Source organism: Chenopodium album, chromosome 19 (genome assembly GCF_948465745.1).
Source record: "Chenopodium album chromosome 19, dcCheAlbu1.1, whole genome shotgun sequence".
NCBI lineage: Eukaryota > Viridiplantae > Streptophyta > Magnoliopsida > Caryophyllales > Amaranthaceae > Chenopodium > Chenopodium album.
Window position 1 is genome coordinate 40,660,737 of NC_137852.1, and position 27,047 is coordinate 40,687,783.

General features: G+C 33.4%; 1 protein-coding gene and 3 pseudogenes across 1 annotated transcript; 2 read left to right on the forward strand and 2 right to left on the reverse strand.

Annotated features, from left to right (window-relative positions):
• Window positions 1–1,183: 1,183 nt before the first annotated feature.
• On the reverse strand, window positions 1,184–2,536 carry LOC145595596 (cytosolic sulfotransferase 5 pseudogene; annotated as a pseudogene).
• A 987-nt stretch (window positions 2,537–3,523) lies between these two features.
• LOC145595597 (cytosolic sulfotransferase 15 pseudogene) lies at window positions 3,524–4,816 on the forward strand (annotated as a pseudogene).
• Window positions 4,817–6,777: 1,961 nt separating this feature from the next.
• On the forward strand, window positions 6,778–23,255 carry LOC145595902 (uncharacterized). Its single transcript, XM_081652332.1, has 3 exons — window positions 6,778–7,156; window positions 12,089–12,156; window positions 22,713–23,255. The coding sequence occupies exons 1-3, from the start codon at window positions 6,800–6,802 to the stop codon at window positions 23,149–23,151; spliced, it is 864 nt and encodes a 287-aa protein (XP_081508458.1). The 5' UTR covers window positions 6,778–6,799; the 3' UTR covers window positions 23,152–23,255.
• Window positions 23,256–24,049: 794 nt separating this feature from the next.
• On the reverse strand, window positions 24,050–25,079 carry LOC145594382 (cytosolic sulfotransferase 5 pseudogene; annotated as a pseudogene).
• Window positions 25,080–27,047: the final 1,968 nt, after the last annotated feature.

Here is a 27,047-nt window from a genome sequence, read left to right on the forward strand (position 1 = left end):
AGCGGAATTTTAAATGCATCAATTTTTATGTCAAACACAGGGTCTTTAGGCCCGGTTTTGGGGGCATTTTGGTCCTAAGGATCCAATTTGAGGTCAGCATTGACAAAAAATTATTATAATTGGATCGTTTTTCTTACTAAAAATACCTATATTTTCTTGAAACACGCAAAATGAGGCATTTCAATGATTTTTTGTCAATTCTGATCTTAAATTGGACCCAAAGATCAAAATGCCCCCCTAAATTTGTGAAGAACATGTTTACGCTTCACACCATTAGATTTAACGGTTTTCTTGACGGTAGGTAGTAAAAAATAATTTTCAGAAGTTTTGTGGGGAAACAATTTTTTGATTTTTTTAAGTGATAAAAGTAAAAAAATCCTTTTTAATATTACTTCAGCATTTTTCACGAGTGGAAAACCCATACAATTATTACATGTCATTTTGCACACCCTCCAAAATTTGCCATTATTATTCCACTTGAGACCTGAGGAGTGAGGTTGATAGATCCTTCACAAGGGATGGGACTATCCATCAACCCTAAAATACCACTATGCAATGTACACTCTCAATTCTCAACTGATGTAGACTTAATTATTAAACCCTTAAATTTATTTACATTTATGATAAAGACTAGGCATTATAAAAATTTAGTGGTATTATTTTTTTCCCTCAAAAATAATTCAGTGCTATTATTAAGGACTTAGGCCCCATTATTTTCTATGACAAAGCCTAGGCATTATGCATGATATCGATGGTTGCACTTGAGAGTTCAGACCCGATCGAATTTGGGATATAATCCTTCACATGCAAGGATTTGACTTTACCTTATATTGCCATTATACAGATCAGAGTACCCCAAAATAACTAACACTATCATCGGTGGCCAAACCAAACCGTCAATAAACAAAACTCAATACTCAACACGTATGTATATGATATTATGATAGATATTATAGGCTTTGGTAATGACCAAAATATTTTTGTTGCTGATTTTATGAGAAATAAAAAAAGAAATTCTTTGTTGCAAAAAATTTGTTGCTAAAAATTAATCTTCATATTATAGTGAACACATAATAATAGTGCTAGTACATAACAATAGACATTGATATATACATTGAAAATAATGCAAGATTACAAACAAAAGCAACTTTAGAAAACAACTAACAAGAGTACAATAAACTTCAATGCCGTAAAAATAGAAAGCCTAGAAGGGCAGACGCTATTATATTTAGAACAACAATACAATTACACTAAAAACGAGAAACAATGAATGGAAATTCCTATTTAGACAACTCTTTATTAGGCTCAAATCCTTGTACTACACAAGTTTTATTTTACGTTCCAAAACTCATAATTATTTTCCATGTACTTGGACCTTGATATCATAATTCTTTGGCATCGGGAGGAAAACTTTAATCAACTGAGTTATCCTTGGCTTTCAAATTATTGTAGTATGTAAAAGAAAAACCAGCCTCCTTAAGCCTCTCTTGCATTTCTTCAATACGCTTAGCCATTGAAGGAGTCAAATAATTGGACCAATCTCCAACCTCTCCTTTCCTAAACAAGGCCTTATTCTCAAACCATTCATAATACTTGCCACTCTTATTTATCTCCATTTCTTTCAAACTTTTAATACTACATAACTCTATTATCTCGTCTATGACATTGCCTTTCTCCTCCTCCTTCGAAAACGGACAACCCACGAACTCAGCCAATCTTTTCAAATGATCTTTTGGTTCTTTCTTTAACCCTTCGTATTCCAAGAACAACACCTTGTTTGAGTTTTGCATGCTCTCCTTCCAATACCCTAACAAGTGATCTTCATAGGGCCCAAATGGTAATATCCCCTTGCAATACTTATCTAAATGTTCCTCCATTATATTCACATCTAATTTCATGCCTTTATTTAGATAAAATTTAGGCCAAAAATGACATAACGAAACAAAATTGTCTAAAGGGTTTCGACAAACATAAATAATTCGACATTTGGATGTTTTAATTGATTCAGGCAATGGTGAATATGGCATGTGGGTAGCAAAAAGTCGAGGTAAGGGAATTTTAGTTAAGTTTGGTAGATCATTACCATGGCAATTTTTGTAAACTTCAAACTCAAGATGATCGATAAGCTCATGGGGAGTTATTGAGTGCAAAGGGTGTTGAGAAACATCACAATATTTTTTTCGATTAACAACGCTAAAAAGGAGAGATTTTAACCATGTTGTGCCTGTTTTTGGTAGGCTAGCTAAAATAACATCAGTATCTTGAGCTTGAAAGTTGGTTTGAAAGGAGTTTACAATCTCTGAAATCATATTTAGGCACCAAAAACCTTGATAAAAGTGTAATGGAAAACCAAACCACAATTGATCTTTTTGAAGGGTGATTTCATCTTGTTTAAACTCATCATCTTCCAATTGCACTTGAGATTTTGTGTTTGTGGGTTCTGAGGCTGCCATTAAAATGAAATAGTCCTATGGAGTTATTATAAACTATGGAGAAAAAGTGAAGTATGTAAGAGAAATTTAGCTATAAAAAAAAAAAGTTCTAGAGTCCTATATTACGTTTTATAGAATTATAGATAACGTTTGGTTGGTTGGTACTCCGTAAGAAAAAGGCCAAGTGACCTAGTTGTAGACGCACTTCTAGAGTCCTAGGTTACGTCTTATAGAACTATAGATAACAAATTGATTCAAAACATTTAAATGTAGAGACATTTTAGACACATACGCTCAATGGCTAAATTCATATATACAATATACTATATAGAAGTAAAACGAGTTGTTTTCGAATCATATTACACGTTTTGATCAGTAGTCCTAATTACTTGGTAGTCCATTTTACTTGTTTTTGACTCAAGGCATTAAATTTCACATTGAAATAAATTAAAAATTGTGGTAGTTGTCTTCTTACAATAATAAGTGCGAAAAAATCTATCCAAAATAATGGTATGCAATGCTTCCACGATTGAAGATGCTGACCTTGAGATTTCTAGGCCTCCCATTGACCCATTGTACTGTTTCATTCGTTGTAATAATTAACTCTACCTACCAAAGTAATCATTTTGCTGATAATTACACCCGTTTAAAAATTGGTTGAAAACTTGAAGTGTAGCTAATGCTGATAATTACATCCAATAATGTCAATAAGACAAGCATTAATGGACAAGTGGGGATTTTCTACCATTTCTCCGTACATTCAAGCATTGACTAGTAAAGTTGGATTCAACTGCCTATAAGAAATGTTGGTTCATTAAATTGAATTAGACCCTGCTCTTTTGAGCTTCAGGGCATAGTAGATTTCAGCCATGCAAAGCACAATATAACAAATTTCAGCATAACAAAGCAGATTTCAGCGGAACAGAGCAGTGCAGATTTCACCAGATCACAGAAGGTCAAAAGAACAGGGCCTTAGAAAGAGAAATTTAATATGTCACATATATATTTCCCAATATCTCATATCTCTATATTTATATATATTCCCTCTATAAACGCCTAGCTCCTTGCAAGAGTTGTAATCTTACTCCATTTTACCTCTAAATCAAAGGCCTACGCTAAATTATATACCCATGTCAACTAGCACTAAACCAAACTCTTTAGAGGATATAGAAGAATACAAACTAAAACAACTACAACTCACCCTTCCTAAAAAATTATGGCTTGGTTCATATCCTACTTATCTATACCAAGGATTTTGGTGCCCTGTTCTTGAACCCACAATTTCATTCCAAACACACTTTCATGCCTTTGATTCGGATATTATCCTAGCCAGCCTTCCCAAAAGTGGCACTACTTGGCTAAAATCTCTTATTTTTTCCATCATTAATCGGAAAAAGTTTCCCGATTTTTCTAAACACCCACTTCATACTCAAAATCCTCATGAACTCGTTCTCCAATTCGAGTACAAACTTTACTCAAAAATCAAGGGATGTCAACCTGATCTAACCAAACTACCCTCGCCTAGACTCTTGGCTACCCACATACCATATCCGTCTCTACCGGATTCTATCAAGACCTCTAAATGTAAAATTGTTTATGTTTGTCGAAACCCTTTGGACACGTTCATTTCATTATGGCATTTTAATCTAAAATGCGAAAGAGATGAAATCATTACACCGGATATGATAGAGGAATATTTTGAAAATTTTTGTAAGGGGGATTTTCCATTTGGTTCATATGAGGATCACATATTAGGGTTTTGGGACGAGCATACACGAAACCCTAACAAGGTGTTGTTCTTGGAATATGAAGGGTTAAAGGCGGATCCAAGTGGTCAAGTAATGAGGCTAGCGGAGTTTATGGGTAGCCCGTTTTCGGAAGAGGAATTAAAAGCAAACATTGTAGAAGAGATAATCAAGCTTTGTAATATTGATAGCTTAAAGGAAAAGGAGGTGAATAAAAGTGGTAAATTTTATGATTTTGTTGAGAATAATGCTCTATTTAGGAAAGGTGAGGTTGGGGATTGGATTAATCATCTTAATCCTACAATGGTTAGGGAACTTCTTCATGACTTACAAGAGAAACTAAAGAGGTCAGGATTTTCTTTCAAATACTATCAACAACATTTTTGATAGTTTTGTATGTTTCTCATTAAATTGTACTTCTAGTAAGAAATAAATAAAAGGATAATTTGATTCTAATAATCCAACCTTTTTTGACACATAATAATCCAACCTTTACTCGATCTTTTTTTATTAATTGAACCTTTTGATTATTCACCAATAATCCAAGCTTTACACCCCATTGTATTCTATTAGGCCAAGTTGACTTGCTACCTATTGTTCAGGTAATTTTTTATTTTTTTTTCACATTCAATTTTTTTAATAAGGATTTTAAAAAAATAAAAAATAAAAACAAAAGTCCTTCCCCAGCCACCCAATTTCCCCTTCTCTGACCATCCCCACCTCCCTACCTCCCTGCCACCCCTTCCCATCCGTTTTCTGATTCCAACCACCCCCTCAGCCACCTCCCTACCTCCCATAATTCCACCTCACTCTATCTCTCACTCTTACTCCCTGCAAATCCACCTCCTCCTTCTGCCATTAAAATCAATTGACAAATACTCCAACAAAAACCCAAAAATTTAAACAAATGCGAATGCGGGTTTATCAATTTGAAGGAGGTGGGAGGTTTTTGGGTTAGGGATTGAATTGGGGTTTATCTGGGTCATGGATTGGGATTTCGAGTTAATTGGGGTTTTCGGGTTGGGGATTCAAGAAGAGGGAGGGTAGTCGGAATATCAATCTACATCTCATAGTTGTTGGGAGTTGCAGTGGTGGCTGCTAGCGTTGTGGGTCATGTGGCTATGTGAGAGTTGCGGTACGTGTGTTGGTGAGAGGTGGTGGAGGGTAAGAGGGCTGCCAGGAAAGGGAGTGAAGGGGGATGCTGTTGGAAAAAAGGGAGGGGAAGGTGAGGCTACCGGATAAAAAGGAGGGAATGTGGAGGATGGAGGTGGTGGGAAAGAGGACAGCCATTAATGAAGGTGAAAGGGAAGGATGGAGGTTGAAGGAAGGGGAAAAAAATTAAATATAATTTGAAATTTTCTGATTTTTTTTTAAATATTTGGACGAATTATAGTGTGACAATGGCAAGATGACTTGCTATTAGAGGTAGGTAACCAGTTTGGCCTAATAGAATAGAATAGGGTGTAAAGCTTGGATTATTAGTGAATAATCAAAAGGTTGGATTAATAAAAAAAAGATAGAGCAAAGGTTGAATTATTGGAATCAAATTTTCCTAAATAAAATGACTTTTTATTTTATGCAACTTCTTTTTGTTGGATTATAATAACTACTTCAATTCCTCCATTCTTTTAATATTGCACCACTTTAATATTGCACCACTTTAATATTGCACCATTTCTATTTTAGGACAAAAAATATTTATGTTCACACTGCAAATACCCTACATGCCCTTACTTTTTCACACTTATTCTATATGTTATGTTTCAACACATGATCACTTTTGTATTTTATCTTTATCTGTCTTCCTTTTTCCAACTACCAAAATTATTGTGCCAAACTTGTAAGGTTCAATAATAAAAACCGGAGGAAGTATATTTGTTTATAGGAGTAGCATTTTTTTTTACAGGTATAGCATGTATTTTATACGAAGTATATCAACGGAATTGCTTTCGATCAAAAATAAAAGCAGTTGAAGTCAATTGCTATTATTTTTGATCGATTACACCTCAAAGTAGGAATTATTTAATAATAATTCAAGGTTGGGATTATTTAAAGCGAATATGTGAAAGTTCGGATTATTTTTAACAATTTTTCTTAAAAATTATACAATGTATGATAAGTAGTATATATAATGTAAAAAATTAAAAATTATTTGGATTTATTGAAATAATGATTACTCTGTAAGTCTGTATTGAACATACATATTATAGAAATGTAAAAACTACATAGTGCTTTTTATTTTGTGTTTGGGTTTTTATGTTAAAAAAAATAAAAGCAAGTAATAAAGTATAAAACATATTCTCATATATACCTCAACAAAAATTTAAAATAATACGGAGTAATTAAAACCTAAAGATTGATTTATATACTCTATCTTATTCCATGAAACAAAACCTTTGGACATTGTACGCTCTCATTCGAACAGCCAGGCACATGATCTTCAGATCAATCTTTATTGGGACCGCATGGAAAGATTTTGTCCACAAAACTTTCATAATTACAACTCTACCGCTGCACGCTTGCACGCCACTCAATTAAACAACATATATAACTCCAATAACATGAAAGCAAAGCAGATTCTAATTTTTGTTCACATTACCCAAAAAAACTAAAGGCCAAAAAATGCAGATATTGGTAGATTTTGGTACATTTTTTAAGCACAAACCAAGCCTTAATTACGTGTATTTCACCAAAAATAACTCAAAATATTGCTCAAAAATACTTGTAGTTAGGAACCACAATAAATTCTACAAAAATGATGAAAAACACTTAGAGGTTGAACTAAAAAAAGAGCTTATTCCAAAACATGTTGCAATAATGTTAGATGGTACTAGGAGGTGGCATAAGGCTCAAGGAATACCTCTAAGTTATGATCCTTTCTTTGAAGCTAACACTCTCTTTGCTGATCTTTGTCTTAAATGGGGAATTGCTACTGCTACCAGTGTTATTTACTCTTTCAAAAACCTACAAAGAGGCCAAGTAAGTATTCCTTTATCATCTCCTTTGACAATTGATTTTATCTATTTTTGCTCATTTTAATTAATCTATCTAGCTTCTGTCACTCGATCTCTTCGTTCTTTGAATATCTTGAGATATGGTGTCATTTAGCAATTAGCGTTTCGAGCTAATTTTTGCATATTTAAAGTTTTTTTTAAATTATAATTTGGAATAAGATCGAAATAATTCATCTTTGTTTCCGTTTGTTTATTTTACTACCATAATAAATTTAACTATTAGATTGATTTAGCATTGTTGTTTTAAAATAGTAATAGTAATAGTAATAATAATAATAATAATTTATTATTATTATTGTTATTATTATTATAATAATAACAATAACAATAATAATAATTATAATTATAATAACAATAACAATAATAATAATAATAGCAGTTTATGCATGTAACGCATGCTGATTTTTAAATTACTAGTACATGCAAACCAATATTATTAAAATACTATTTAATGTTATAGTAGAATTCTGAGTCGACCTTTTATATTGTAAGTACCCTAAGGTCCCTAATTAATGACTTTTTTTTTTCCTTGAATCTTTGTTAGGTTTAGGAGAATATCTTTAATACTTATCATATATTATTTTTCCTTAATTATAGGCTTAATTGACTCAAGATAATTATGTAGAATATCTTGTGATATGATCTTAGGAAGCAATGTACTCTATATATATGATTTGAGATCAATGAGAAGGAGTCAAGCTTTGAGCCCTAATTACTTTGACATGGTATCAGTCGCTAAGGCATTTTAATCGATAAAAAAAAATTAAAAAACAAAGAGAACCATGGCTGGTGATGATACACACCGCCAGGGGCGAAGCCAGGAATTGAAATATGGGGGGGCCGAGATTTATTAACAAAATATTGTATTTTCCGATGGTATTTAATTTGCGATATTATAAATTAGATTTGACTATATTTTATTAAGCAACAAAAAGTATTTCATCAAAATAATCAACATTACAACCTATATATGAAGTCTTGCCTTATTAGTTCAGGCGAAGGATTTGTGTCAATATAAGAATATAGGCTTGATTTCCTCCTATGTCCTCCCGTTTATATTTTGTATTGCTCTTGTAGTTCATTTGCACAAAAATCAATAAAATAAATAATTTTTTTTTTGGTGAGAAATCAATAAAATATATATGAGAATAAAGAATAATATTTGTAAAAAAAAAATTATGCAATTTACTAATTTAGTAAATTAGAATATAGAAAAAATAATAAAAGAAAGTTTGAAATCAAAACAATTGATAAACAAATAAAACGTAAGATTGAAGGGATAAAAGAAATTTAGAGTAAAAATAATAGTACTAGTCATTTCAAGTGGGGAAAAAAAATTTCCTTAAAAAAAGTGAGAAAAAAGGAATTGCCGTTAAAAAGAAAAAAAAAGAATAATTTTTTTAAAAAGAAATATAAAAGTGACACCCACAAGGATTGAACACTAGATCAACATGTGATAAAGCTTACATATTCCACTCTAACCACTAAGCTATACACTAGAAAGTTATATATAAGTCCACCTTTATTGTATATATCTATGGGGGCCAGCCTTCAAAATATAAAGGCCACCAATTGGGCCACTGGGTGCCAGGCCTCCACCAGCCCCCCCCCCCCCATGGCTCCGCCCTTGCACACCGCCTCCACCACCGCAAATTGATATTACTTCCCCGTATTATCTAGGTCCGCATGACAGACCTAGTGACTTCATACTATATATATGATTTGAGATCAATGAGAAGGACTCAAGCTTTGAGCCCTAATTACTTTGATAATCTTCTATCACAATTCACAAATGACTAATTGTTATAAAAGAAAATTAATGACTGATTTCAAAAAAATACTGTATTAAAAATATCTATAACAATAATCCGATGGTATTGGATTTCAAATACGAAGTCTAGATGCAATTTGAAATTACATAATAGCATTTCATAATGTATGGCCGAAGAAATTAAATTTTACACAATGTATAACTTTTTTTTTTTTTTTTTGACAACAGCAAAAGCAAAACAAAAAACTAAGGGTTCGTTTGGCATCGCTGTGGTTTTCTGTTTTGTGGTTTTTTGTTTTTCAAAATCATATAATATATGTCTTATAATGATTCAAAAATTAGTCAAACTTATCAAAATCATGATAATTTTGAAAACTGACAACAGAAAAGTGAAAACACCTTTTTCTTGTTTCCTGTTTTTGGTTTTTGGTTTTCAAAAAAACAGAAAACTGAAAACAAAAAACAATGCCAAACAAGCCCTAGTAATGAAAGAAGAACCCGAGGCCCTGCAGTCATTAGCCACCAAATGAGCATGTTGAACCTGTTCTCTACTTACCTTCCAGACTACGCATAAGTCGAATTTGTTAGCCTCTTCCTGTATATCACGGATTGTCCAAAGGGATTCAATGTCTGGTTTCTGCCTCTTCCCCTGAAAATTGATTAGAATCATGTAGTCTGTAAAAATCACTATTCTTTGCCAGTTTTTAGCTGAGGCCCATCTAATTGCCAGCAGGCAAGCCATGGCTTCTGCCTGGAAAGCATTGGCCACTCTACAGTGGTAGCCTCCCCCTTCCTGGAAATTTCCAGAGTCATTCAACACTACCCAGCCCATTCCGGCATTACCTGTACTCTTCTGCCATGAACCATCTATCAAAACTATAATCCCCTGCGAGCAAGCCCCATTTGCCTGTAGTTGAAATAATTCTTTACCTAAAGAAGCATAGTCGAACCCTGGGGGTCTGGTACCCCCTTCATTTGCTGGTGAATTACTCGGCCTGTTCCTGAAAGCCTGTAGCTCTTCCTTTGCTTTCTCAATATGCCGTGAAAGAGCATGCATATTACCCTCCTCTCCTTTGAAGACCTTCCCGTTCCTATTTACTCATAGACACCACAGAATCATAGTAAATTCAATGATTCTATCACTATGAATACCATCCTCGCTATAAAAAAGCACGATATATCTCTGAATCCATTGCTGCAAAGACATAGATTCAGTTATTTCCAATGAGGGACCTAAAGAGCTATTCTCCCATGCACTTTGGGCTAGAGCACAATCCCGGAATAAGTGCTCAACGTCTTCCCTTTCCCCTTCACACAATACACATCCCATCTGGACCTCAATACCCCTATATGATGAAATTAGAGTTGACTGCTACCCCATTCCTTACCAGTTTCCAAATGAAAAGGCTCCATTTTGGGGGAAACTTGAGACACCATAAAATTTTATAGAAGCCTTAGGTCAAGCTATAATCCGGATCTTCTGTTTTCAGCCCTTGAAGGAAAGCATACCCAATCTTGGTTTTATAATTACCTGTCCTATGGTGTTCCCAGTAAAGAGTGTCATCCTCCTGCGATTCTGACAATTCCAAGTTCAAAATTTCTCTTGCACTCTCCCACTCAAAACAATCCCTTACCTTTTGGATGTCCCACCTTTTGGGATTATTAAGAATGAGGTTACTGACTAGGCCCGATCCAACTCCTCTTAGAGTGTTATCTGATGCAAAAACCGGGATATTCCCTCCAACCCACTTCATATTAGCAATCTTGATTCGATCTTTATTCCCAACTTTCCATGCATAACCTTTTATCAATTTATTTGCAACTCGTTGAAGACCTCTGCAGCCCCATGAGGTGTTAGCCCTTGTTAAATAGAAGGTTTTGCCAGTGCTCATGGGATTAGACTCCATTTTGTAGAAAATCTTAGAAGCGAGTAGTTGAGGATTGCAGTGCATTCGCTGAACCTGTCTGAAGAGCATTGCCTCATTTAGAGTTCCCATAAATCTGATCCCTAGCCCTCCCATTCCCTTTGGAAGTTGGATTATATCTCTCTTGACCCAGTGTATACCCTTATCTCCATTCGAGGCCCAGAAAAATCTAGCAATAATGGAGTCGATGGCCTTGGCTATTGAAACCGGCAGGTGATATGAAAGCACTTCATCACATGGGTTGAAATGCCAATGAGGACAGTATTTATCAAGATTAGCTTTGTTGCCTGAGAAAGCCTTAGAGAGCTCCAACTCATAAATTTTGTTGCCACTTTGTCAACCAAATATCTGAACGTGTCAGCTTTTTTCCTTGAAAAATCAATTGGAGCTCCTAGATGGATGTATGTGAAGCTAATAGATATCATGTATGTGAAAAATATTGACAATCTCTCATCCATTAAATAATACAAAAATATAAATTAGAGAAATTAGATTTTTCATACATTTGTTGCTTCAATATATGTTGTTATTTTAACATTAAGGTAAAAAAATGCTAACATCTATTGTAGTAGATACAAGAAACATAATTATTTAAAAGAAATTTTTTGTAGAACTATCCTAAAGATAGAGTCAGTTGTGAACAACTACCCATTTTTTTTATTTAATTTGTTTATAACTACCCATGCCACAAGATTGAAAACGTTTAGGTAGCACTACCCATGAACATTTTCCGTCCAATTAAGACGTAATCGGAGCCCACTTTTTTCACTTTTGCCACCTAATTAACTCTCCGAATTTGTTTAAAGGTTTTAATTCACCTTAATTAACCTAATTAGGGTTTTAATTAGAATTCAATTTAGGGTTCACGAGTTTAAAATTATTTGGGGATTTTGATTTTTATGGTTTGGGGGGTTTAATTGAATTGGGGTTTTTGCTTATTTTAGCATTAATTGGCCATTGTAATTGATAAAAGTGAAAAATTGGGCCAATATAACATTTTAATTGGACGGAAAACGTTAGTGGTAGTGCTACCCAAACGTTTCCAAACTTGCGGGTAGTTCTAAACAAATAAAAAAATGGGTATTTGTTCACAACTGACCCGATCTTTAGGGTAGTTTTACACAAAATTTCCTTATTTAAACCTTTTGATTTGATCCAGCTGCGTGCATTCCAATATAATCTTTCTCCGATTGAATTGCAGGAAGCTAATGATCTAATGTTCGGGCAACTTGAAAACTATTTAGAGAATAATCTGCAGAATTTTGTAAGGTATTGATTTACTATTATGACAGCACCCTTATCTAAATAACTAATAATTCTGCATTCTACTAGATTGTTCTATTACCATGTAAGCAAAATTAACTTCTTGTTGTGAAATAGAGAGAAAATATGATATTGGGAGAGAATAGAGATGTGTATATTATTCCATAAAACAAGATATATACACATATACAATAGCTAGAGTTCTAAAAATAGTATAGTGCACCCAAGAAGAACATTAGTCATATTTTAAAGAATATGGGTAAAAAAAGAACATACTAGTGTTTGAAAAAGAACATACTAGTGTTTGTAAGAGAACATACTTATGTTTGGCAAAAGCACATGTTTGCGTTTGACAAAGAATATGGCATCACAAAAAACATAATGTCCTTATAAAAAAGAACATGTTATTTTGGCTACTCAAGTGGTTGAATGTGTTTGAAAAAGAACCTTATGTTTGACAAAAGAACATGTTTGTGTTGCACAAAGATAGAGGTGTTTATTAGGCAGATCGGGTTCGGGCGGGCCGAGGTAAAAAAATCAACCCACTTCTTGGGTCGTGTGAAGCTTCGGACCGAATTTTTTGTGCCCAAACCCGCCCAAAATGGTCGGGCCGTGTGGGATTTTCGGGCCAAAAAAATCAACTAAAAATGCATAAAAAAAACACTTTACCAAACCCGTTCAAAAAAACAAATTTTCGGGTTAAGTCGGGCTTGACCGATTGCGAGCCAAAAAATTCTACCCAAAATCCATCCAAAATTGAGTTGTGTCAGGCCGGGCTAACTTTGGTCACCATTAGACAAAGAACATAGTCTTTACAAACAGAACATGATAATACATTAAAGAATTGAATATGTTTCTTTCATGGTTACTCTCAGGTGGTTGAATTTTACATTTTTTTTTATGTACATACATTAAAGAACATATTGTTTTATGTATAGAGCATATTGTACAATGTAAAAACATATAGTTCAAACTCAAAAGAACATAATAATCAAAATCAAAGAACATATTATACTTGCGTTCTTTATAAATGTCTATAATGTTTTTTTTGTTTCTCATGTTCTTTTAAATATACCTAATGTTTTTTCCGGGTGCACAATGCGCATAGTACACTCGGGTGCACCAATGCAAGCGCATAGTGCACCATATAGTTCTCTTAAAGAACACTAAACCCTAAACCTCGAATATTCCAGAAAGCACAGGAATATAATGGGCATCAATAAATATTTTATAACAATTCTCCTTGAATGTCCATTATAGAAAATTGTGCCTTGTTAAAACCAAACTAGGAAAAACATGTGGGATAAAAACCAAATGAAGGAAAAAGAGTACAAAAATCTTTGTAATACGCTCAAAATGCTATTTCATTAAAAACCTTACCAGGGAAGCCCAATTTGGGACAAAATCATGTAAGGGAAAAAGAGTGTAGCGTGTATTTTCTACCTTAATTGATGGATACATAACTTGATATTATCTAATACTGTTGCAATGATATATCTAATATGATTAGGTGTCTTCTCATATGTAGTAGAAAATCATTCCTTGATCTTCGACCCTCCGAAATTGAATTTGTATCTTCAAGTCTTCATGTGAACATGCATGTGAAGTGTCTTCATTTCATCACATATGGATTTATCTCTATATCATTCCAAACCTCTGTTTAGTTAAGTTACTTTAAAAGTTAAACTTATGCGATTACGCCTTTTTTGAACTGGAGGCCGTGAATAATAGAAATTGATGATCATTATTTAAAAAAAACATTCCTTAATAATTATATGGCAACACATGATATTATAAATATATTTTGCTCTTCAATCTCGTATGAATTAATTATGCGTATAATTATATATACATTGATCATGGTTCTTTTGGACCATAATAAAACAGTCTCACGCATAAGTATCTTGTTAGTATTCCTTAAAATTTTCATCATTGACATGATATTCTCTTGCAAATACAAATAGTAATTCTCTCTAACTCTCATATGCTCTAACTTAAGGTTGAGATGTCAATGATGTAGTCACATATACTATAAGTTTTGATAATAATTGCAATATTCAAAAAATTAATTTCTTGGGTTGGATATATAAATACGTCGTACATAAATTCTTCGGGACTTTTCTTACATAATTCATAAGTAATATAATATCAATGTCATGTAATTTCATCACAATAATAAGCCCATTGGAATATAAATATCTTTTTTCAAATTTTTCATCAAAGCTGTAAATATGTCTTACTATAGATTGAATGAACATCCACATGTACCACAAATATTATATAGAAACTAATGCATGCAATTAGAGATATAGAAAACATTATAACATATTAACAAAAAAAATAACAATGACAATGCCTCTAACAACTTCTGACATATGCAATGAATATTCCATTAATCTGTGACTCACACATGCATATAAACATACATAGAACTCAAAATAATGCAAGACACTTTACAGTGTGGCTTTAAAAATCCATACTTTATTGGACTTATGGTTTATAATAAACTTTGATTATCATCTATGTCGGCTTCGAGTTGGATATATATATTTCAGATCTCTTTATAGGGGCCTTATTAAAAAAAATTTTATGGGCTATGGGATTGGGCTGCAAAGGTTGGGCCCCTAGCCCCCCTAGCTCCTCCGCCCAATTGGTATTACATGCATCATGGTGCACCAGACCCAATCTGCTGCCCAACCCAAACAGATCTGCGCCCAACATAAGCCCGCGCCCAATAGAAAAAAGCCATCCCATTTTTTTTTTCACCATTGAATTTTGATATTCTCTTTATTATTTGAAAATCTAAATTAAAACTTTAAACAACCATTTTCGGTTTAATCTCTCCTTTTTTTTTGGATATTATTTTTTGTTTCCCTCATTAACAATTTTGATTCTCCTATTTTTTTACCTCTAAATTACTAGAAACTCTAAAATTTTCAACAAAAAATGGGGAAAACCCTACTTTCTCTATCCACTTTAATATGAAGTATCCTGTATTTTGTTAAAAAAATGGAAATTTGCTTTTATTTTTTTTTTTTGGGTTTTTTGACCAATTTTGGTGGATTGTGCAATAAATTTAGCAAATATGATGTCATTCGTTCCATATCTCTCATATTTTTGTTCATATATTTTCTGTTTGATGTTCATATAAGTTGTCTTTTATGTCCATATATATGTGTTGTATGAAGCAATAATTTCTGTATAAATTTTATCAAGTATTTTGGTGTGAATAATAATCTATTTGGATGATGTGAATTTCCTCTTTTGTTGTTTAATATTTGTTTATAGACGAGCTATAGAACACCTTAAAGAAACTTTTGAATATCCCCCAAAAGCCCCCAAAATTTTTAATAAGCCACTAGAAAACACTGAACCAACCTTAAAAACCTCTTAACTCCCTAGAAAAATTTTTGAACCCCAATTACAAACCATTGAACACCCTTCAAACACATTTTAACCACCTTCAAAAACCTCTGAACTCCAACCACAAACCACTAAACACCTTACCAAAACCTATGAACTGCCTACAAAAACTTCTAAACCCAACCATAAACAACTTAACAACCTACAAAAACTTCTGAACCTCAACCACAAACCACTTAACACCCTACAAAAACCTCTTAACCTCCTATAAATATTTTTGAGCCTTAACCACAAACCCCTGAATACCCTACAAAAACCTTGAACCTTGACCACAAACCACTGAACACCCTACAAACAATTCTGAACCCCAACCACAAACCACTGAACATCCTATAAAAACTTCTGAACCCCAACCATAAACCACCAAACACCCTACAAAACCTCTAAACCCCCTTTAAAAACTTTTGAATCCAAATCACAAACCACTAAATACCTTACAAAAACCTCTGAACCACATATAAAAACTTATGAACCCCAATCATAAACCACTGGATACCCTATAAAAATCTCTGCACCCCCTACAAAAACTTCTGAACCCCAACCACAAACCATTGAACATCCTTCAAAAAACTTTTGCACGTGAAAACACTACTCAAAATTCTGCTCGGCCTTTAGACTTTCCTTATAAACAACTTCATATGTTATAACTACAATAAACAAACACAATTCATAATAACCATTACTAGAGTTCAAAAATAAAACAACAAAGTTCAAATACAGGGAAAAATTTATTGTTCATAATTACGTTTACAATTATTTTTTAAAAAGCATATATACATACTTAGAGATTTATGTAAATCGGAAAGGTTCATTAATGTAACCTAAATGTTCATAAAAATAGAAACGATATTCATAATATGATACTGCTAATAACAATTTTGATAATATATACAATGGAAAGTGCGTTACTTGAATTATATGAACAAAATGTTCAAAAACATGATATAAACAAATTATATTCATAAAATACAAATCAATTCATCAATTCAACAATTAAAAAATAAATGAAACTAAAAATCATTAAAAAAAAAAAGCAATTAAAATCAACAATCAAATTCAACACACACTTTCAGTAGCTTAATTAACATTAGATCTCAAATTAATCAATAATTAATAAATATCAACTAAAATATATGATTATCTTTCAAATTAATCACCTAAATTCTAGAGTAAGTAATCATATGAACCGAATTAATTATAAAATATGAAAAACTAATAATACATTTATAATATCAATATTAATTGATGAAAAAGCAATAAAAACAGAAAAATTAAACTTATAATTATAAAGTATGAACAAAAAAAGAGGAGAGAAAAAATAAAACATATAATTCAATATTAACAATTAATCAACACAATAAAATCAAATTTAAATATAAGAAAAACGAAATATAAATTAATTTCAAAGCTAAAATAATTAAATAGATCAATAATCTAACCTGAAATATCAAGTTCATTATGTACTTCAATAATCTCCATTGATGATGACCCAAACAGAGTGAAAAAATCAAAAACAGAAAAAAGAGGAGAGAGAAATTATGGAAATAATTTTATCAAAGAAGAAGGAAAAAAGTAGAGAGGAACTGTGGAAAGATCTCCTGCAAGAAATAGCATAGTGACGTTAAAAAAGAAATTAAAAACAGATGAAACACCGTCGTTTTGGGACTGGTGCATGTATCTTCTATGCACAATGGTGCATCTTATAAATTGCGCTACTAAACCACCTATAGTATTTCAGAAAGTAGAAAATTATGATGAACATCCACAAATATTATAATATGAAGTTTTTTTTTCAAGGAGGTTTTTACTAGGAAAACACTGAAGATTTGAAATAATTAAATAAATAAAAAAAATTGTTTTATAATATTAGAGATCTTATCCATATATTTTAATAGAAATTCATTTTACATTTAAATGAGAAAGCCCAAATTAATCACCAGGATAAACAAAAATTGTAAATCTCAGAGCAATTTGGTAAATAAATCAACAACTTTATTCAGCCATCATTACTGTGAGACTTGCTTTTATATGTGAAAAAAATTTATTGATTTATTTACAAAATTGTCATGTAATAAATGATTGATGTGTATCTCACAGATGTACTTGCATTCACCATTTTTGAAATAATTAACTACAATTATAATACCCAAATGGTGTTTGTAGGTTAAAATATATAGTGATTATTAAAAAAAAATAAAAAATTATTGTGATCTTGAAATGACAATAACGGTGTATAACACAGGCTTGCATGTAGTACTCCCTTAATAAGATACGATCAATTTATCAGTGAGATTTTTAAAAAATCAAGCATTTGTAAACATCAGGTTAATAAGTAGTAGTAGTAGTAGTAGTAGTAGTAGAGGTGGTGATGGTAGTGCGTGGCAGTAGTAGTGGTGGCGGTGGTTGTGGTAGCCGTAGAGGTAGCGGTAATGGTAATAGTGGTAGACTGGTAGTAGTAGTAATCATCGCACAGTAAGGCTATTTTCGACGGAAAAAAATCCCTCGAAAACACCCTGATTTTCGTCGGAAATCATGTTTTCGACGGAATTCCGTCGTAAAAGCATTGGTAGGAAAAATGGCCTTTTCGTCGGAAACACTTTTCCGATGGAAGTCCGACCGAATTTTTCTGTCGAAAGCGATTTCCAGCACCTGTAAAAGTCCTTCGTAAACTTCTGACGGATACAAATCTTCCGGAAATTCTGTAGGAAACCGCTGCCAAAAAAAAATGTTGCCCCACCGCCACTACCGCCACCAGACGTCACCACCACCACTAGTTACACCCCAAAGCCCCCATCAACGCTACGAGCACCTACCACCGCTACGAGCCCCCACATTAACCCACGATTGACCCCATTCTCCAGATCTACCTACAATCCTAACCCTAAACCCACAACCACCTTAACCCACCCACCCAACCAACCTAACCCAGATCTGCAACATAAACCAAACAATCCGACCTAACAACCACCCGAACCCACCCATAATTACTACCCAAAAACCTCAACCACAACAACCCAAAAATCACAACACAACAAATAACTTAACAAAAAATCCAGAAAAAAGAAAAAAAAAGTTAAAAACAAGAATTTTCAACTCGAAATTTGTTTAAAACGGCCAAATGTGACCATGAAAACTATATATTTAGAGTTTTCATGGTTGATTTGACCATGAAGCCTCGTTTTTGGCAAATTTCGCGAATATTGTGACAAAAACCACTGGTTTAGCCACGAAAACCACCAATTCGGCCATGAAATCCACCAATTCGACAATGAAAAGCACTAATTCGACGATGAAAATCACTAATTCGAATTTGCATGGTGTTAATTTTGAATGAGGAGAGGAGGGAAAATAGCGAGAAAGAAAGAAGAACAGGAAAGAAAAGAAGAGATAGAAAGACGAAGGAAAAGGACGAAGGACGAAGGACGAAGGAGAAGTAGGAAATAATAGAGGAGAAGGAGCAAGGATAAAGGAGAAGGAGGACTGAGAAAGAGGAGAGAGAGAAGGAGGAGGAAAGAGAAAGAATGAAGGAAAGAAAAGCTACGCCTCTTCTTACATTTAAGGTTCGTGTTTTTTGTTTTCACTAAAAATACTATTTTAATGGTTCCGACGGAAAAATCTGTCGAAAAGCACTAATTTTCCAATGGATTTTAATTCCGTCAAAAATCTAGTTAATTTCAGACGGATTTATCCGTCGAAAGTTTACGACGGAATTTAAATCTGTCGTAAAATACCTCTTTTCGACGGATTTATGTCCCGTCAAAAATTTCTGACGGATTTAATGAATTTGTCGGAAATATCCGACAGAATGTAAATCCGTCGGAAAATTAAGTGTTTCCAACGGAATTCCATGTCCTTTGGAACGTATCCGTCGTAATTCTTGTAGTGATAGGATTCCAAATCAATCACCTTCCCAATTATTTTAAAAACCCTAAAAATAAAATTCTCATTCATGGATGAGAATCAGAATCCCAGAAAATTGGAAAAAACCAGAAATTAGGATAGACTCTCACAGACGGAGATAACAAAACAAAACAAACAAATCAAAACGTAAAAATTAAATTGAATTAAACATAAGGGGTCGAAAATAGTCTAATCAAATTAGACTATTTCCAGCCTAAACGACCAAGGAAACTAAAACCCTAGAAGAGAGAGAAGAGAGGAAAATAAAAAAAGGGTAGCTTGAGTACATGCCTATCTATAATTATGAATGTAATTACTTCCTCAATTAACTATTAGGACTTTATTTGAAGAACTACCTAATACAAGTCAATTTTTGGGAATAACTACCTTATAAAAAAATGTTGTACGAAACTAACTTTTAAACAATAGATGTTGTAAGAAACTACCTTATAAAACAATTAATATTGTAAAAATTAAAGCTACCTCTTGTCGAATTATTGCATTGAATAAGCAACGTTTAATGACTCATTTTTAATCATTTTTTCTCCTTTTTCCACCCAATTTCTCCATAAGTCCCCTTATAACCCCTAATTCAACTTCATTTTCGCTGTTAGATTTAGTACATGGTAGCAACTTAAAACATTTAGTTTTTATAAGATAGTTTTTCACAATATTTTTTTTGTAACGTAGTTTTTTTTTTTACAAAATTTGATGTATATAAGGTTGTTTTTCACAAAAAAATGCTAACTATTATGGGCCTGTTCTCATTGACTGAACTCAGCTTAACTGAACTAAAATGAACTGAACTGAACTGAACTCAGCTGAACTGAACTGAACTGAACTGAAATGAATATTTTATAAGAGAAGGAAATTAGGAGCTGAACTGAACTGAACTGAGCTGAGCTGAACTGAACTGAACTGAACTCAGCTACACTGAACTGAATTTCAACATAAGAGAACAGGCCCTATGTGCAACAAATAAAGGGATATTATTTACGAGATAATATTCCTTTACTACAAGTAATATATAGTTAAAGGAGGAAGTATTTTAAAAGTAAAAACATTGTACGAATTTTATGTGCAACGATTTTTTTGTGCAGCAGGGGTTACCAGAGTTTTTTTGTTAGGGATTACTTGAGTTTTTCAATTAGGGGTTACTTGAGTTTTTTTAGTCAGGGGTTGCTTGAGTTACTTGGTCAGAGGTTATTTGAGTTACTCGGTCAGGGGTTACTTGAGGGGTTCGGATAAGGGTTACTCGAGGGGTTCACTCGGTTAAGGGTTACTCAGAGGTTACTCAAGTTACTCGGGTTACTTGGTTGGAGGTTATTACTCGGTCATGAGTTACTCGGTCTGGAGTTACTCGAGTTTCTAAATTAGGCCGCATACAAAAAATTGTGACTCGAGTTTACCCCTGACCGAGAAACTCGAGTAATCCCAGCAACTCGAGTGACTGAGAAACTCGAGTAATCACTATCGAGAGAGTCAAGTAACCCCGAAAACTCGAGTAACTCCTTACAGAGAAACTCAAGTAACCCCTGACCGAGAAACTCAAGTAACCCCTGCCGCAGGGTACATCAAGCCGCATATAAAAAATTGTGTTTTATGTACATGCATGTTGGGATTACTATTTACAATTTTTCCTTCTTTATTTTTTATTCCTTTTTTTTAACCTTATTTATTTCTTTCTATTTTTTTGATGTTAAGCTCATTTGTTTTCTCTCGTTCTAATTCTAAAATTTTCATGTTAAAATTAGTAACAATATTTTTAATAAGGACATTTTGTGAAAAATTACCTTATATAACACTTTTTTTGAGAGAAATCACCTAATAAAAAAAATGTTGTAAGAAACTACTTTATAAAAGAGTAAATGTTGTAAGACATTACCCATGGGCGAAAAATCATTGTTGACTTTTTCCGACGTTGACCATATCATGTGCCGGTTAAGAAAACAGGAGGGAAAAGGGTAAATTAAAAGTCACGTGATTGGCACGTGATGTAGTCAACACCGGAAAATGAAAGTCAACGGTGACTATGCGACCAATGGTAGTCTCTTACAACATTTACCCTTTTATAAGGTATTTTCTTACAATATTTTTTTTATTAGGTAGTTTCTCGCAAAAAAAAAGTGTTTTATTAGAGTGTTTTCTTAGATAGTTTTTCACAAAATATCCTTTTAATAATCATATTTTCACTGTTAGATTTTTCATGTATATAATGGCTATATGATAGAATATTTGTAACAGCATATTATTACAAAGTCTTTTTATTTACAAAATACATACCCCTTCACTTTTCTATACTTATATGTCTTGTATTTACATACTCCTAAAATAAACATTCTATCTCATTCAACGTTTCCCAATCTTTTCCTTAATACCATACCCACATAAAAATACTAAAGATAACCTTGATAAAGTGAAGGATGGAGGGAGAATAATTTTATGTCTTTTATAATTAAGTGAATATTTAAAGAGAAAATGGCAGTGAAAACTTGTCCAATGCATGTTAAATATTGATAACATGCTTCAACAATATTGGTGTAGTCTACTATCTAACGGGTCCCAGTTTATTATCTTGCCTAGGCCTATATGTCGGGACCGGGCTGATTCAAATTAAACTAGGGTAACCTAAATTATTCATTCATATTACGTTACCGTTTTTATATTCCTGAGCCTAACCATCAACTTAAACTTTTGATTGAGTTGGTTCACTAGCATTGTATCGAAGCCAGCATGACACAAAGGTCACGGGTTCAAATCTCATCCGCCCCTTCTTCAAAGTGGAATTATTTCGCACCAAATATGGGTGGGCCTGTGTTGCATCCACATTTCAAGCCTAAAGGGCCTTTCATTTAAGAGGGAGTGATAGAGTATAAAACATATTCCCGTGCCTCAACCATCAGTTTAAGCTTTTAGTTGAGTTGGTCCACTAACATGGTATCGGAACCAGCGTGACACAAAGGTCACGGATTTAAATCTCATCCGCCCCTCTTTCAAAGTGGAATTAATCCATACCAAGTATGAGTGGGCCTGTGTTGCATCACATTTCAAGCCCAAAGGGCATGTGACGTAACTTTCATTTATATTATGTCAGGTATACTTGTTTAAGTTATTTAGTATTCACACTTGATTATATTACTACCTCCGTTACATATAAGTTGCAACTTTGGGGATTATTTGTGAGCTAATATGTAACGGAGGTAGTATTTACATGCATGTTTGCTATGAAATTATTGCAGGAAAGAAATAAAAGTCTCCATGATTGGAGAAAGACGGCTAATCCCCAAATCTTTACAAGACATTATAAAACATGTGGAAGATGTAACAAATACAAAGCACACAATGAAGTTGGACTTAATGTTAGCAGTATGTTACTCAGGGACTAGAGATATAGTGCAAGCCACTAGGAACATTTGTGAAAAGGTCAAGGCTGGGGTGATTGAACCCAAAGATGTCGATGAGGCCTTGTTTGATCAAGAGCTATGGACTCGTGGCGCGCCTCACCCTGATTTTCTCATCCGAACTGGTGGTCGCATACGTGTTAGTGATTTTTTGATGTGGCATCTAGCCCAAACCGAGCTATACTTCTCCCAAGTTTTAGCACCGGAATTTGGTGAAACTGAGTTCCTCCAAGCCTTGCGCTTCTTTCAGCAAAGGGAAAGGACGTTTGGAAAGTAATCATATGTTCTAATTTAGGAATAAGTGGTCTTGTTTGCTTTTAAGAAATAAGGATGACTATGTTTCCATACTCAATTTACTTTTAATACTCTCTCTCTCTTCTTCATCTCTCTCCCTTCCCTTTTCCCCGGATCTAACCTGAACCTCTTGATGCCATATTGAAATAATAAATAAAGATGAGAGAAGGGAAAGAATAATAACAAAAATTATATTAAATCCTCATATTTAATCAAACTACAATGAAAGCCTTATATAGGCATAACAAACATACTAGGAATGCATAACCCCATATTCTCACGTAACTACTTATTGTGCTAAGAATTAGAAACTAAAACTAACCACTAACTTCTTATTCCTAAATCTAAGCAAAGTCAACAATTAACTTTGAATCACTAATCCCACGATATATCCAACAATTTCATCAAGCTGCTGTAATTGTTCTTCTAATTCTTTTACTTTGAGGGTTTTTTTTTTTTTGTGGTTTTTTAGGGCTCCATTGGCTAGTGATATATATGATCATGGCATGGTCTTATATATACGTCGTATATATATTCTGTAACAATAAAGTCATCTTTAAGTAATTAATACATCCTCCATCCACATTATTACTTGCAACATATATGCTGTATTTGCATGCTTTTAAAAGAAAAGATTTAAGAGTTCAACAAAACAAATTAATTAAAATAATTATATATTTCGTAACATATTAATGTTAACCACCGTATAAACTTTAAAGGGAACAAGAACAATATTATTTCAAATTGATGATGATACAACCCTAACCAAACTACATACACAAGGTATGTACTGAGTCCGAGCCCCACACTAGTTAACATGATACTACAAAAACAGTAAACGTAGTACCCGTAACCCCAATAATCGTACCTTAGGTTGGAGGTTAAAAAGAGGGTTGATAGTATTTTGAAGAAAAACCGGTGTCCTTAAATTTTTCATGGAAGTTTTGATCAAACCTTTTTGTCATTGAAGGAGTCAGATAATTAGTCCAATCTCCTACTTCTCCTTTCCTAAACAAAGCTTTGTTCTCAAAACTTCCATAAACATTACCACTATTATTCACTTTCATTTTCTTCAAATTTTCAAAGCTACAGAGTTTGATTATTTCATCTATGATACCTTTGTTTTCCTCCTCTTCCGAAAACGGGTAACCCACAAACTCCGCCAGCTTTTTCACGTGAACTTTCGGATCTTCCTTAAGCCCTTCGTATTCCATGAACAACACCTTATTCGGGTTTTGTATGCTTTCCTTCCAATACCCAAGTACATGATCTTCATAAGGACCATATGGAAATTTCCCCTCACAAAACTTACCAAAATATTCCTCGGACTTATTTTGATCTAGCTCCGTGCTCATGTTACGGCTGAGCCGATGGTAAAAATGCCATGATGAAATGAAGGTGTCCAAAGGATTTCAAGTCACATAAATAATTCGAGTTTTTGAAGCTTTTACTGATTTCGGTAGTGATAAATAAGGTATATGGGTGGCTAAGAGTCGAGGAGAGGATAATTTGGTCAGATCGGGTTGGGTACCATTAGTGTTATTTTCGGGTGGGAACTCCATGTGAACAACAAGTTCATGAGAATTTTGAGTATGAAGTGGGTGTTTAGTAAAATCAGAAAAGATATTCCGATTAACAATAGCAAAAAGGAGGGATCGCAACCAGGTGGAGCCGGTTTTAGGAAGGCTAGCTAGAATGATATCTGTGTCAAGTGCCTCAAATTGAGTTTGAAATAAGATCGTTGATTTAAAAATGTTAGGGGAGCACCAAAAACCCTCGTATAAACTTATGGGAAATGCACCCATACATAATTCCTTTGGGAGTGAAATTTCAAGATGTTTTACATAATCTTCTAATTCCTCCATTTTAGGGTTTATTGTGGTTGTTTCTAAGGGCTCCATTGGCTAGTGATCATGTTAGATGGCAACAAGGTCTTACTATATATTGCTTATATGATGTATAGAAGAAATTAGTTGTTAATTATTTTATTCGATTGAATGATTAAAACAAATTGAAATCAATTATTGGTGAGTAGGTCCCATATATAATGTTTAAAGCATTGATGCTAAGTAACATACAATTCATGCTGATATGAATAAAATAAACAAAAAAAATCAAGTATTGGTAAGCGAATCCCCAAAATCACGTAACGAATATTGTTTCCGGTTCTAAACATCCATGTCGCTGGTTATTTGATTAATAAATTGAAATAAGAGATAGTAAAGTTCAACGATTACATCAAAGAAAAGTATTGACCATGTTTGGTGGAAAACTGTTGAAGTGTATCACCACATATAAGTGTCCCACATTAATTGAAAAAGAGAGACTTAAATACTTTTTAAGGTTATGGGACTACTCCTTCTATTGTCATATGGTTTTGAGATAGAACCTCCTTAGACTTGTGAAGTGAACTCTCTCTCTCTTGGTTTGCGGGTGCGACCCAGGCCCGCGTAACAAAAACTAAAAGTTAAAACTGATCGAGTTAGCTGATTTTCTCCCCTTGATTAAGTGATTATATATACTGATTTGACTAGCTAGCTTATATTATTTTATTATCATTGAATATTCATTAATATATATATTTATATGCATAATGTTTCACGGAACACGACTACTCCCATCAACTTTTTTTTAATAAACCATAACTAAGTTAATTAGAAGTTTGTTTCATGTGAGGCAAGTGTGATGAATGAAGTAGGGGTTGATTTCGGATACTTATTTATAACGATAAAGCTGATCAGATCAAAATGCTCATATAGTCATATGCTTTATTTGTATATCTTCGAATAGAGTTCACATACAAGTATAAGATTTCCTCAAAAAAATAAATAAAAAAATTAAAAAGTTAACATATAAGATGAATAAATATTAATAATCCAACAACACCCATCACAAAACCCTAGCCTCCTTTTCTCTCTTCTCTCTCCTAAACCTAGTTTCCATTGTCAATTTTCAAGGGGTTTCCATCGGATTTCACCGGTGGAAAGCCCCAATCTTTATTTTGTTTTAAGCCTTTTGTTTTAGGTTACAATAATGTCTCCCTAGAAATGGTTTTTCTCCTTCAAAAGACAAGGTTTTTTCGATCTCCTTCGAAAGACAAGGTTTTTCGTACTCCTTCGAAAGACAAGGTTTTATTTGTGTTTAATTTGGTCTCCGGTTGTGCGGGGCTACTATTGATTATGGCTCGGATTCGGGTTACGGAATCAGCACAAGAATTTACTTTCTTACAAAATTGTGAAGCGACGACGGATCCACACACTCAAAAAGTTGTATGAGACAACGAATCGAGAATATGCCGAATTGTTATATTTATGTATTTGGATTCTTAGTCCTTCCCCGATTAATTCTTGTTTGATTTTGTTAAATTCGTTTTCATTATCGTTCATTGTCAATTGTAGATGCCGTATGGCTTATATTAATGAAATTTAGTGTCCTTCAGGACTTCTTTCAAAAAAAAAAAAATATTAATAATCCAACATTTGGAGGCAAATTGAAAGAGAACAAAGCCAGCTAGTACAAGAAACTAGTAATGATACATGAATAAAAGAGTCTCAATTATGACAACAAATAATAGGGAGGTAGAACTACAACTCCAGCAAATGATCTTGATTAACGACATCTGAATAATAAGAATTATATGAAGTTGGTGTTTGTTTAGGTTTAACCTTAATATCCCCCTGAAGGTGCATCATCATCAACATATGCATAACCATAAGCTTCAACAAGTTTTCTATGCAGGTGCAAAAAAAAAAAAAAAAAAAAAATCAACATTTCTATGAATGCCGGGTGTTGCTGATTTGTCGACCATTAAAAGACGGGTGGCTGAGACCGTGACAATGGCCATGAAAAGCATTGCCATGGCTACGAACACCACCTTAT